Raw genomic sequence first — 13,399 nt, 5'->3', positions numbered from 1 at the left:
CCATTCTGGCATTTTCACGTCGTCTCTGAACCGCCACCTATAGGCATGGCCATCGACGAGTACACCACACTTCCGCAACCGCGAGGATGCACATATTTCTCTTCTATGCAAGCATGCAGAGACATAAGCATTTTTCTTTAGTACTCTTATTAGATGAACCATGTAGAGTTCTAGGATTTCAATAGAATGATTTATTACCAAAATTATAAATTAATGACTCAAAAGAGAATGATGTTTTTAGGGGAGAACACTAACTTCTATAGAGCCAGTAAGCGTTGACCGGGAAAAAACCATTATCACCGACTCGCCGGTGACCCGTCCGTGATTTTGCATTAGTGGTGACTACCTCGTCACTGATCGATCATTTGACCCATTGATGATTAGTCATCATTGACCGGTCGATCGGTCAGTGATGACTTATGAGAGGCGACAAGCTATGTCACTACCAGGTGGCCTTGTATTACAGCTAGTCATTGGTGACTAGTGGTGGTGCATAGCAGTTGATGTTGCACTGCTACACAACTTATACACTCCTTATACAAGGAACATATAAAGATTGTATTTCATATGAGGTCACATACACACATAGATTTTATACTTTCATTGCACATACGCATACTCATCTCCGACATTCATAGCACATACACTTTGGGGTTTAAATAGCACATACACAATTGCAACACTGAAGTTCAAATGTCTCCCTCATACATCATAGTCGAAACACCATCGAAGTCCGAATATCTCCTTTTGTGATGTTGTTACCCTCTGCAATGCCATCTTCATGGTTGCACATCTCCTTCTCATGGCTACACATATCCTTCTCGTGGTCCCACCTATTGTCTTACGAGGAAAGGTGGTCTTGTCAGCTCCATCATTAGGCCTAGAATGTACAACCCCTGACTCACCCATCACCTATTTTCTCTTGATTGTTCTAGTCATTCTCTAGGTGGCATTTTGATCGAGGGAGGTTAATTTTACTTGCTTGAGGTTGAGGGTTGAACTTTTTATATAGTGTGACTGAAATATAATATTGCATCACTGATTTGATATTTCAGTAACGATGGCGAGGTAGAATTGACATTCTTCTAATCTCCTTGTTAAAGTATAAAGGGCAAAATTAAGTTCTAGGTTGCAAGTATACTCCTCAATAGCACCATTAATGTATGAGAGTTATAAGTTGCTTTAGTTGTTACCCACATTATACCATATTTAGCTATTTAATCCACCTAGTTTTACCAAAGAATAGCTAAGCCCGAATATGTTGTTTTCAGGCATGGTGTGCTACTTTATCTCCGACTGGACCATGTAATCGGAAACAATTCCTAATTAACAGTTGGTCACATTTATAGAGTTTGATAGGTGACAGAGACATATGATCAATAGAAGGAGCATAATTGGACTAAACTATTGTTTAAAACTTGAGTAAATAAAATAGGTATATAGACAATATAAGGCTTTTCATCAACATTGAGATATAGAATTATTTTTTTGGCCAAACCTTGAGGTGTGCGAGCCATAGAATTCACACAAAACAAAAATTGCTCTCATGCGTGCGGTGCGCACAAAGAGCCATCACCGGGCATAAAAAAACCAGAAAGTATATAATTTGTTCCCATCAGTCAAGAAGACCTCCAATTTACGACCATTTCAATTAAATGTGCATATGTTTCTTATTTAGTTTACTTAATAGAGAAGACCAAGAGTGGGTAGTATCTTTCAAGATCAAACGAGAAGGGGAAATATTGTGAGATGGAAGGAAAGAATGTGTAGGGCCTCTTTAGTAGAAGAAAATGCCAACCATAATGTTTGAGGACGAATTTTCTCCAAACGATCTGAATTCCATCTTTTCTTAAGGACCGGTTCTGAAAAATGTGAACTCGTAAGGATAATGATAATCTCAATAATGTTTGTGCGATCATGCTTGTTACTTAAATTTTGGTTTGAGAGAAGAACAAATGATACTAGATGAATTGGAGAACACTAGTTGCAAACATTGTGAAGGGGCAAATGTTGTGCTAGTGAGCCCACATGAATTGTAAAGCCGATGTGATGGTTTGTCAGCACTACATTTTCCAAAATAGGGAAGCGACACTTACTTTGAAAGGAGCGAACGGCAAACCTTAGCAAATACACACACCAATCACGCCCCCCTCCCCCCGCAATCTCTCCCTTGCTGGTGCAGCGGTGCTAGCTGCCTTCCGTCAAAGCTAATTATCTCAATCCAGGTTGCATTGTAGTAAATGACCTTCTTTCTTAGAGACCTAGGTTTATCGAATCAGGAAGAGGTAGAGGGCACTTCTAGCAAGCACATGTTATCACGTATCATTCTTGTCTCCAGGCAGGTACACTTCAATGCTAGCTCAGTGTGCAAATACAGACAACAATCGAGAGCGGTTTTAAACAATATTTAAAAATAGGCCAGAGTTGATGATTCACTTGTAAGATAGATAAGATTGGTGTGATGAATTAAAAATAATAAACTTATAACTAGATAAGTGGGTGACCTGCTGGTTCAAGTCCACGCCCAGTTGTGCCAGAATAAAGAATAGAAGAAGCATCTGACTCTTTCTTGCATACTCCTCTTCACTTTGGGGGATAAAGCTAAGCCTTTTTGAGCAGGGGACTATAGCTAAGTGGTAGAGCTATGCTCTTGCAATTGGTCCATTGTGATTACAGGTTGATTATCTAGTTATCCAGGCGGTAATGATAGTATCTTGTACTTGAACTAATGTCTCACTATTTCTAATTAATGGAGAAGAGAACTGAAACATGCCACTGAAAGAATCTACCGAGACAAAAACATGAGATGCAGAAGGTATGAGAAGGTAAGATAAGCAGTTGGTCAGGTCTTGGATTGATCATACATGGACAATAGTTGGAGTCGGCAGCTCCCCTAGGCTTCCCTCAGCTGGGATCCCCGGGGAAGAGGGTCAATTGGGCCCTTGAGAATAACTTGATCTACCATCTCTCTTCAACCCTTTGGGCGAAATGTAGCAAAAGGAAGGAAAATTCATGGACCAACACCAATGTCTCCACTACAGTGAATCCTAGGACCGAGAGGTGAGAAGACAAAACTTGTTGTAGAAACATAATAAAAGGAAGTCATATCGTGATCCCATAGGTAGATTTACACGGGACATGAGGCTATGCCTTGGCCCTCAGCCCATGAGGACTACTCACACTTTAGCCTTGACTGATAGGGTGACAATGTATATCGCCAACCGTCCTGTCGTGTAGGCCACGCCATGTAATTGTGTTCGTGGTCTGTTCACGAACCACCTATATGACTCTTTTCTTCTTATATCAATGCAATGATATGCAAGCCTTTTGCGTATTTGAGAAAAAAGAGGACTACTCACACGTCGCAATCAAACCACATACAAGAGACATCAAAGAGGATTTCACTTGGAATGATTAACTATCTACAATATCGATGATTGTGATGAAATCTCAAGTACAAGTATAATCTAATGGGAGATGAAGATGGTGGTTGTTGCTAGGAGATGACGGGTATGAAGGAAGTGGAGGAGAAGTTGCGAAGACATTGATCCGGAGTCCTCCCTCTCCTTCTCCATTTCCTTTGAAGAGTGCAGAGGTCTGGAATAGGGTTTCAAGGGTGAGGCGTCATGAATTGGACTTCAGGCCTAACAGAGAAGTACCTTGGGTTGACTTCCCGAGGTTGATTCTATGTGGTCCGATTGCTGGTACGAGGGCGCCATCTCGTACCACATGGCATCTTCACTCATGGAGTGACCTTGGTGACCTCCTTTATATGGAAATGACCCTCTCTTTCAGTACTTTCAGATTATGTCTTCATTTCCTCCAGATTGCATCTATATCCGCAACAAAACATTAAGACAAGTAGATTGCATATCTTTGCAGTTATTAATGATTAGTAGGCAATTTGATGTGATAGTCAAAGAGAATATGAAGCTTAAACTTGGGAAATAGTGAGTGTAAAATTCACCCATCAAAAGTCGGAGGGCATGGTCAGGTGCTTCTTGAGCTAAATGGTGGCACCGATGCGCAAAGGTTTGTGTCCCAGTGGTGGGACCATTGAAGCTCGCAACAACGCATCGGCGGTGACGGTTGGTCAGCGCATGATTTGCGTCCCCATGCGTGGTTTTACTGGGTGGCAGCGTGGAAGTTCTTGATGAGCCACATACAGCCCTCCAGATTCGACTAAGGGCCAATCCTTGAGGCCCACAGTTGCCCAACCCTAGATCCAGCCTCACCAGTCGTGTCGTATCTGGTCTGAGCATGCCCCTACCTCAATGCCGCGGAGGAGGAAGTCGACCCGCACAGTCTGAAGCCGCCACATTGCCAGATCCGGACGCCATCACCCCGAGCACGTCAGGTCCCACATGATGCACATCCACTAATCAAACGTTTCGTGCCCACATGAGTACTACCGCGGCCATGCGCCGCCATGCCCCGCACGCCGCACCATGCCTCCGCCCAACCAATTTGTCCTGCGCCACCACCTGCCACGAGAAGGGGAGAGAGAACCCCGTCGACGCCATTCGGGCTTCGCCTGGTCACGCCCTCTAGCAGCAATGAGGGGGAGAATGATGCGGGGGATGGAAGCAGCGAAACAAGGAGAACGGCACATATGCGGGTTTTTTTTCAGACTTACTCTCGTTTCCACTATTGAACATTCAGTCATGTTTCACAAATCATCTACAAACTATGCGTAGCTTAGATGATCGACCATCTTTCATTGCAAAGACCAAACTCCAAATTTCTTTCTACGGGTCTAAAAAAACTTATGAATCTTTAGATAAGCTTTTAGAAAACTGAACCAAGCTGCATAAAGCAATAGGAGATTTCACGGAATCCATTCAATGCAGACAGATTCAGAGTGGGCATTTTTCGCAATAGTTCTCAAACATTTGACAGATCCAGAGTACCACCATCCATCGACACGGCAGCCGGCGACGAGCTCCAGCTCCCTCTCGGGGACGCGCGCCCGGACGACGGCGTCGACGGTGGGTGGCGATGGCGTCGTCGAGGACGCCGAATCCGGCCTCCGGGACGACAGATCCATCACGCCGCCACCTAGCTCCGCCAGGTTTGCCAAGGAAGGAAGGATGCTCTGCATCTCCATCTCTCTCGCTCGCTCCGCCGCCAATCCCCCGTCCGCTCCGCCGGTTCCTTGGTCAGCATCGAGCCCCTCCTCCGCCCGGCCCGCTCCTTGTTCTCCCCCGGAGCCCCAGAGCCCCAAACCCTCGAAGCTCTGTTACTTCCACAACTTCACACTGAGGTAAACTGCAAATATGTCCTGCGATTAAGAGCACGAGCGAGTAACATTTAACCACGTAAGCGGGTGGGTACTTTTGTACTTGTACATGACAGCGTTTCGATCACCAGAGATATACGCGAATTCGGCTTGATTTTGTATTTCTGTGTGGATTTCACCAGCTCGATGCAGCATAGTATTCGAACATCAAAGTATATATGTCATGGTGACCATGTTTCCAACATATAAACTTCGTCGATGCGGATGCGGTAGTGCTAAAGCTTATATGCAGAAATCTTGTTAAGAACCTGGTTATATGAGGGTCATATATATATTATCATACCGCCCGCGGTTTGTGCATCGACATTCATTGTGTACTTTGGATCCGTATATGCTTCAATGTTGTTCTTTTTTTAGATACAAGTTCAGAGTTTGAACTAAGAATCCAAACCAAATTGAGATAAATATATACATAAACGGCGGTAAATTTGGTTATATTTGTTCAGTTCTCAGGCAAGTTCTAGTCCTTTCCGTTTGGCCGGTCCCTCCAGATCCATGATAAGAGAGAGAGGACATACTGGCATGTTATGTTCATTCTTCTCAAAAGAGGCGGATATAGCGTGCCATGACTAACTATATAAGTGTGCTCTATTGCAGGTGGATGTGGAGCTTGTGTAGTCCTTATAGCAACCTATGATCCAACAAAAGACGCCGTAACTGAATTCTCCGCCAGTTCATGCCTGACCCTGCTCTACAACATAAATCTCTGCTCAGTCATCAGCACCGAAGGCCTGGGAAATACACAAGATGGCTTCCATTCTATTCAGAAAAGAATGTCCGGGTTCCATGCTTCTCAGTGCGGCTTCTGCACTCCCGGCATGTGCATGTCTATTTTCACTTCTCTTGCCAATGCTGACAAATCCAAGAGGCCCGAACCACGAAAGGGCTTCTCAAAGTTGACGGTATCTGAAGCAGAAAGGGCTTTCTCAGGCAACATGTGTAGATGTACCGGCTACCGACCGATTGTCGATGCGTGCAAAAGTTTTGCTTCAGATGTTGACCTGGAGGATTTGGGCCTCAATATATTCTGGAAGAAAGGTGATAAGGGCTCTGACGTTAGCAAGTTGCCAGCTTACACTCTTGGCGGTGGAGTCTGCACTTTCCCAGACTTCCTGAAATCCGAGATAAAATCTTCGCTCCTTCATCTAACTGATGTTTCGGATGTCACGGTCTCCGGGGTGGATTGGTATCATCCTAAAAGCATCGGGCAGTATTATGACTTGTTGAACTCTGGCATTTTTAGTGACTGCACAGTTAAAGTGGTTGTGGGGAACACAAGTGCTGGTGTAAAGGGATATAAGGATCGGGATCTATATAACAAATATATTGACATAGGTGGCATTCCTGAACTTTCAGTTATTTGGGAGAAAGATAGTGGCATTGAAATTGGGGCAGCTACACCAATTTCTAAAACTATCGACATACTCGAGCAAGAAGCCGGATCTATATTATGTCCAAATGGAAGTGTGGTTTTCAGAAAACTTGCCGAGCACATGAGCAAGGTGGCCACACCATTTGTCCGCAACACAGCAAGCCTTGGTGGGAACATAATTCTAGCACAGAAATACCCGTTTCCTTCGGACATCGCGACCATACTTCTTGGTGCTGCTTCAACTGTTCGTCTTCAGGTTTATTCAGAAACACTAGAAGTAACTTTTGAAGAGTTTCTGGAGAAGCCTCCTCTTGATCCCAGTACATTGCTCCTGAGCGTATTTATTCCAAATTGGGCTTCAGATTCTCAAAAAGAAAGTAATGTGATCTTAGAAACTTACCGAGCGGCACCGCGCCCTCTTGGCAATGCTGTTTCATATATTAACTCTGCTATGCTGGGCCATGTCTCCCTGAATGAACCATCTGGTGATCTTGTGTTGAGTAACCTACACATGGCCTTTGGTGCCTATGGGACAGAACATGCTATTAGAGCAACAAAAGTTGAACAACACCTAACCGGAAAAGTACTCACTCCATCTGTTGTGCTTGAAGCAGTTCAGCTCCTTAGAGAAACAATTGTACCAATGGAAGGAACATCACATCCTGAATACAGAGTCAGTGTGGCTGTTGGATTTCTCTTCAGTTACTTGTCTCCATTTGCTAAAGGAATCAAAGGGCCTGGAAAAACTCTGAATATTAGTTCTGCTGGTTCTTTAGATACAGATGATATTTGTAACCTTCCGTTGTCTTCACGTCGAGAAACAATTTCCATTGATGAATATAAACCAGTTGGTGAGCCGATTAAGAAATATGCAGTTGAGCTTCAAGCATCCGGTATGTGGTTATCTCACACCATCCGAATTCTTAATGGGATCTAGAAGTTTCCTTCCTCGCTAAATTATCCTTCCTTTAGGATTAGCTACAAACTGATATAATTTCTTTTCTGTACTGCAGGGGAGGCAGTATATGTAGATGATATTCCTGCTCCAAAAAATTGCCTTTACGGAGAGTTTATTTACAGCACACAATCTCTTGCACATGTCAAGAATATCAAGTTCAAGGCTTCTTTAGCATCAGAGAAGATCCTCACCTTTGTTTCTGCAAATGACATTCCAAGTGGAGGGCAAAATATTGGATCAAGCTTGATGTTTGGGGACGAACCACTTTTTGGTGCTCCAGTTGTTGAGTACGCTGGACAAGCTCTTGGTGTCGTGGTACTTATCTTTCATATTTTAATGTTCACTCGACAATAAAATTTTCTTGTATAATAAAGGCAATTCATAAATGGATTTTTCTTCATTATTCCTCTTTGAGAAAAAGGTTCCTGAATGGTATGGAATAAGAAAAATTTAAGGAGGGGCAAATCTGTAAAAATTAAAATAATGACACCTTAATTTCACAAATTTGTTTGTCCAAAAAAATATATTTATTTATTTATTTATATTTATATCTATCTAAAGATTTACTTGTAAAATTCCCTAAGAAACCACCTATTAGATTGGGTTAAATAAACGCCTACAGAAATTTTCTGTAGTAGGAGCACCTATATCTCTGTTTGTTTCACAAGATTGCTTATTGAAACTCAATGAAAGTGGATATGCCAAAAATATATTGTGTTGATGTTACACTTTCTCCGGGATTGTATTTAGTTCTAAGCAGTAAACACAGAGGGTGACTGTATTGAATTAAACTAATTGATTAGTGCAAATTTGCCCCTAATTACAAGTGAGCATTAGCTACTTATCTTTTGCTCTAAGAACAAAAATATATATTCTGTATTTCTTCAATAATGATGTCACTAAAATGTGGACTTCACTTCAGATTGCAGAAACTCAGAGATACGCCAACTTGGCAGGAAAACAGGTTGTTGTTGAATATGACACAAAAGATTTGAAGCCACCAATCTTAACTGTAGAACAAGCTGTACAAAACAACAGCTACTTCGAAGTTCCTCCTAAGATGTATCCAAAACAAGTCGGAGATTTTTGCAAGGGCATGGCAGAAGCTGATCACAAGATCCTCTCAACAGAAGTATGTTAATTCAAAATACTGTGAGACCTTTTCCATTCTAACATCTCACTTGCATTACTCAAAAATTAATAGAACTTTTTATACTTAACATGCATTACTCAAAATTTAATGGAACTTTTCATACTTACCAATACAAACTTCTAAACTTTATTTTTGATAGTATCTATTTTCAACTGAACCATATGCATTTGGCATTACTATGTTATATTGATACAAAAGGATAACATCAAATTTGAGCAAACACAATTATATTTAGGCCAGCCAAAATTGATGATACTATCCTAGTGGACGCCACTTTCTATTTCATATATAACTTTACAATCACTATCATTTAATTAATTTGGGGTCTTGAAGCAGCACAAAGGTTGTCGAGGAGCAACTCCACCTTGCTGCTACAATGCGCACAGCACAAGTGTTGAAGGAACAACTTCAACGTGTTGCGCTAGATATCGCTCTAGAGGCGGGGATAGGGCCGATAGGGCAGCAGGAGTTCAATCCAAAACTCCTAGAGCACAAGACCTAGTCCAAGATCTTACATGAGAACACCCAGTTCTATTATAGGTAGTGGGGTACAGAGGCGAAAGTGCTATTGTGAGCTCGAGCTCACATGCACCCTTTGCTATAGTAAAATTGAAAAAATATTTAAAAATTTCAAAAAAAACTGATTTTTTTTACAACAAACATTGATGCCTCGTGAAAAAATTCATGACAAAATGACATTCATGCAGGTTTCGTTGAAAAAACAAAATCGATGCTCCAAAATGCTTCCAAAAACAGTTTTTTCGAGCATGATTTTGTCTTTTTTGCCGAGGCCTCCACAAATGTCATTTCATCACGAAAATTGGCACGCATGTGTAACACACATCAATGTTTATTGCCAAAAGAATTCAGATTTTTTCAAACTTAAAAAAAATAATCAATTTTACTGTAGCAAAGGATGCATGTGAGCTCAAGCTCACATACTCCATGTCCGGTACAGAGGCTGGTCACAAACTAAGAGTTGAGGACCTCTATTTATACTGCTTTGAGAAGCCTTCACATCTCACTTCTACTTATAGTTGGGACACTCTAGAAAACATTACCTAATATTCATCATTATACTCATAGCTACTCATAACTAGAAGACTCTAGAAAATTGTAGCTAGGTTAAAGGAAAGAAAGGAAATACCACACTAGAGTAGAAATATCTAAAAGTAGCCAAACAGATTTGATATATGACTTTATTTTTCTTTTCCTCATCTATTGTTCCTCATCAGGTCTGGTATGGTGTTTGTAGTTAATCTGGTGATTGAATCTTTTTTTATAGTTACCATTTAATTTTCACACTAACATACTAACTGCATGAAAGTTTGTATTGTTGTGATGCAACTTTGTCAAAGTATATGTATACCTTCAATGATCACAGGTGAAACTTGCCTCTCAATACTACTTCTACATGGAAACACAAACGACTCTAGCAATTCCAGATGAAGATAACACCATGGTGGTCTACATTTCATCACAATACCCTGAGGTTGCGCAGAGTTCAATAGCCAAGTGTCTCGGCATTCCGTTCAGCAGCGTGCGTGTCATTACAAGAAGGGTTGGAGGAGGCTTTGGTGGGAAGGCATTCAGATCATGCAATGTAAGTAGGAATCTAATAAGTTTAAACAACAGTCCGACAAAAGCGGCAAAACAAATTCATAGCCCATGCAGCACAACTGAAAGAATCTAACAAGTACTCCCTCCGTCCGGAACATCCATTTGGGCATCAACTAATTCCGGATGGAGGTAGTATCTTTATATGAATAAATGTTTTTTTTTACTTCTAGTATATACCTTCAACGAACATGAGTGTATGACAGGCTTCACATTAGATGAGTTCACGATGCAACATCTAATCTGCTAATGTTTGTACAACTAACATTCCTTGTTTTCTGGTGATAGCTTTTAACATAAGTTTGGCCATTTTACCGTTCATTCAAGAAAGCAAAAGACATTAACCATTTCAGCTGTGTTGTGCTCACTGATCCAACAATTTATATTTTTGTAGGTAGCAACGGCAGCTGCACTCTGTGCATTCAAGTTACGTCGTCCTGTGCGGATGTATCTCAACCGCAGTACTGACATGATCATGATAGGGGGTCGGCACCCCATAAAAGCATTCTACTCTGTTGGTTTCAAGTCTGATGGGAGAATCACAGCCTTGCACCTGGACATACTAATCAACGCTGGAATTTCTCCAGATGCTAGCCCCATAATGCCAGACACCATCATTTCAGGTCTGAAGAAATACAACTGGGGTGCTCTCTCGTTCGACATCAAGCTCTGTAAAACAAACAACACATCCAAGTCAGTAATGCGTGCTCCTGGAGATGCTCAGGGATCTTTTATCGCTGAAGCTATCATCGAGCATGTCGCTTCGGTGCTGTCACTCGATGCTAATAGTGTCAGGCAGAAGAATTTCCACACCTATGACAGCCTTGTGTTGTTCTATCCAGAAAGCACGGACGAAGCTTCTACGTACACATTGCATTCTATCTTTGATAGGTTGCTCACCACATCGAGCTACCTGCATCGAGCCGAATCCAGCAGGCAGTTCAACAGCTGCAGCAAGTGGCGGAAGCGGGGTATCTCTTGCGTGCCCCTCGTATTCAAGGTGGCGCCACGGCCAGCTCCTGGAAGAGTTTCTGTGCTCAACGATGGTTTCATTGTGGTTGAGGTTGGAGGCATTGAGATTGGGCAAGGGCTGTGGACCAAAGTACAGCAAATGACAGCTTTCGCTTTGGGACAGCTGTGGTCTGATGGATGTGAATCCCTTCTTGATAGAGTGCGTGTTCTTCAGGCTGATACTCTGAACTTGATCCAAGGTGGGCTCACCGCCGGCAGCACTTCGTCTGAATCTAACTGTGCAGCAACCCTTGAGGCCTGCAACATGCTGGTTGACAGACTAAAGCCAGTCATGGAGAAGCTCAAGCAGCAACCCGACGGTGTTGTTTCATGGGATGCTTTGATTGCTCAGGTTCTTTTCTATTTCCCTCTGGTTTTTTATTCTATATGGGAGTAAAACATTTGTGTATGGAAATTGTTATTTTTATGTGTGCTAACGGTTAACCGTTGTATGATTTAATGTTGCCAAACAGGCCGTTAAGGATAATGTTAATTTGTCCTCAAGTACATATTGGGTACCTAGCCAAGAATCCAGTACCTATCTGAACTACGGAGCTGGTATAAGTGAGGTACAAAAATATTCTGCTAAATGTCAATCAGACTAACATAGTTCAATAGTTACTGGATGTTCTACATATGGATGATATTGTAATTCTTTTCTGATTTCCTTTTCACTTTTTACTAAAAATCCAGGTAGAGATTGATCTTCTTACAGGAGTCATTACTTTACTACGGAGCGACCTTGTGTATGACTGTGGAAAGAGTTTGAACCCTGCAGTGGACTTGGGCCAGGTTTGAGATATTTTGCACTGTCCTATACTCTTTTTTACCATTGTGTAGTAAACATGAATATTATTTCACAAAGCCTTGCTTTGCAATAGAGTGAGATTAAGTACACTAGAGTTCTTATCAGAACTTCTCCACATTCATATCTGATATCTAGCATTCATCTTACAGATTGAAGGCTCCTTCATACAAGGAATTGGTTTCTTCATAAACGAAGAACATGAAACAAATGCTGATGGACTAGTCGTGAGCGACAGCACATGGGTCTACAAGATCCCGAGTGTCGACACCATCCCAAAGCAATTCAATGCCGAGGTGCTCAACACTGGGTACCATAAGAATCGTGTGCTCTCGTCGAAAGGTACGGGTGTGATTTCCCTAGAGCAATATGGATACAATCTATTTTATTTTTCCAGCTGGAAATTATCATTAGTTAAAAAGTGGTGCCTCTACCAGCCTCTGGGGAACCTGCCCTGGTTCTCGCAGCATCCGTCCATTGTGCAGTGAGAGAAGCCATCCGGGCAGCGAGGAAGGAGTTTGGAAGCTCCGAGATCGCGTTCCAGCTTGACGTCCCTGCGCCAATGACGTGTGTGAAGGAAATGTGTGGTTTGGACATCGTGGATAAGCACCTGGAAAGCCTATCTGAACATCAGTCTTGAGCTGCAGCATGATGCAAGATTACGATGCTGTCAACCGGAAGGAGCGGTATGGCATGATCATGTTGTGCAACATCAAATGGTAAATTGCCAAATTGCCGGCATGATGTTTGAAATGTTTGTAATTTTTCAGTCCTGTGTTTGCATGCTTTTCGAATAATTCTGGGTTGAGATTTGTGTTTGTAATTCCTGAACCTGGAGGCAGGTGTGCTTTTTAAAGTGTAATTAAGAAAAAGGGTTTTCCCCCACTTTTATATTATAAAGCATCCAACACCGATACAACTGAGATCCGATACAAACACACACCACCATGACACACACCATGCACCCAAGGCAAGAACACACACTCAGGGCGAGATACAAGGGTGCCGGGCACCGACACACCACTCCAACGAACTACAAAGCACACTAAAGATGAGTAAAGAGGCATCGCCTTGAGCCGACAGAGATCACCATGAGAAATCACCGAGGAGAGGTGAGACGACCGACGACAGAGCAAGGACTCCAAAACGGTGCCTCCAATAAGGGTACGACCATAGCCGCCACC

The 13,399-nt window shown here is 42.3% G+C and overlaps 1 protein-coding gene across 2 annotated transcripts in view; it reads left to right on the top strand.

Moving 5' to 3' along the window:
• LOC119340240 (putative aldehyde oxidase-like protein) overlaps positions 1 to 13,106 on the top strand; it is a 15,478-nt gene extending 2,372 nt beyond the window's left edge. The window contains exons 1-10 of one of the 2 annotated variants that reach the window (XM_037612139.1): positions 4,933 to 5,263; positions 5,897 to 7,564; positions 7,685 to 7,944; positions 8,552 to 8,761; positions 10,167 to 10,385; positions 10,794 to 11,762; positions 11,884 to 11,979; positions 12,104 to 12,202; positions 12,368 to 12,557; positions 12,653 to 13,106. In XM_037612139.1, coding sequence (XP_037468036.1) covers positions 6,073 to 7,564; positions 7,685 to 7,944; positions 8,552 to 8,761; positions 10,167 to 10,385; positions 10,794 to 11,762; positions 11,884 to 11,979; positions 12,104 to 12,202; positions 12,368 to 12,557; positions 12,653 to 12,855 — 3,738 coding nt within the window. In that variant the 5' untranslated portion in view covers positions 4,933 to 5,263; positions 5,897 to 6,072 and the 3' untranslated portion in view covers positions 12,856 to 13,106. Of the gene's footprint in view, positions 1 to 4,932; positions 5,264 to 5,896; positions 7,565 to 7,684; positions 7,945 to 8,551; positions 8,762 to 10,166; positions 10,386 to 10,793; positions 11,763 to 11,883; positions 11,980 to 12,103; positions 12,203 to 12,367; positions 12,558 to 12,652 lie in introns of those variants that run through there. The other variant, XM_037612138.1, reaches the window with a different exon arrangement.
• The last annotated feature ends 293 nt before the right edge of the window (positions 13,107 to 13,399 follow it).

Source organism: Triticum dicoccoides, chromosome 7B (assembly GCF_002162155.2).
Source record: "Triticum dicoccoides isolate Atlit2015 ecotype Zavitan chromosome 7B, WEW_v2.0, whole genome shotgun sequence".
In the NCBI taxonomy this organism is placed as follows: Eukaryota; Viridiplantae; Streptophyta; class Magnoliopsida; order Poales; family Poaceae; genus Triticum; species Triticum dicoccoides.
Note: the sequence above shows the minus strand (reverse complement) of the source record. Positions and strands in the feature narration are given on the sequence as shown.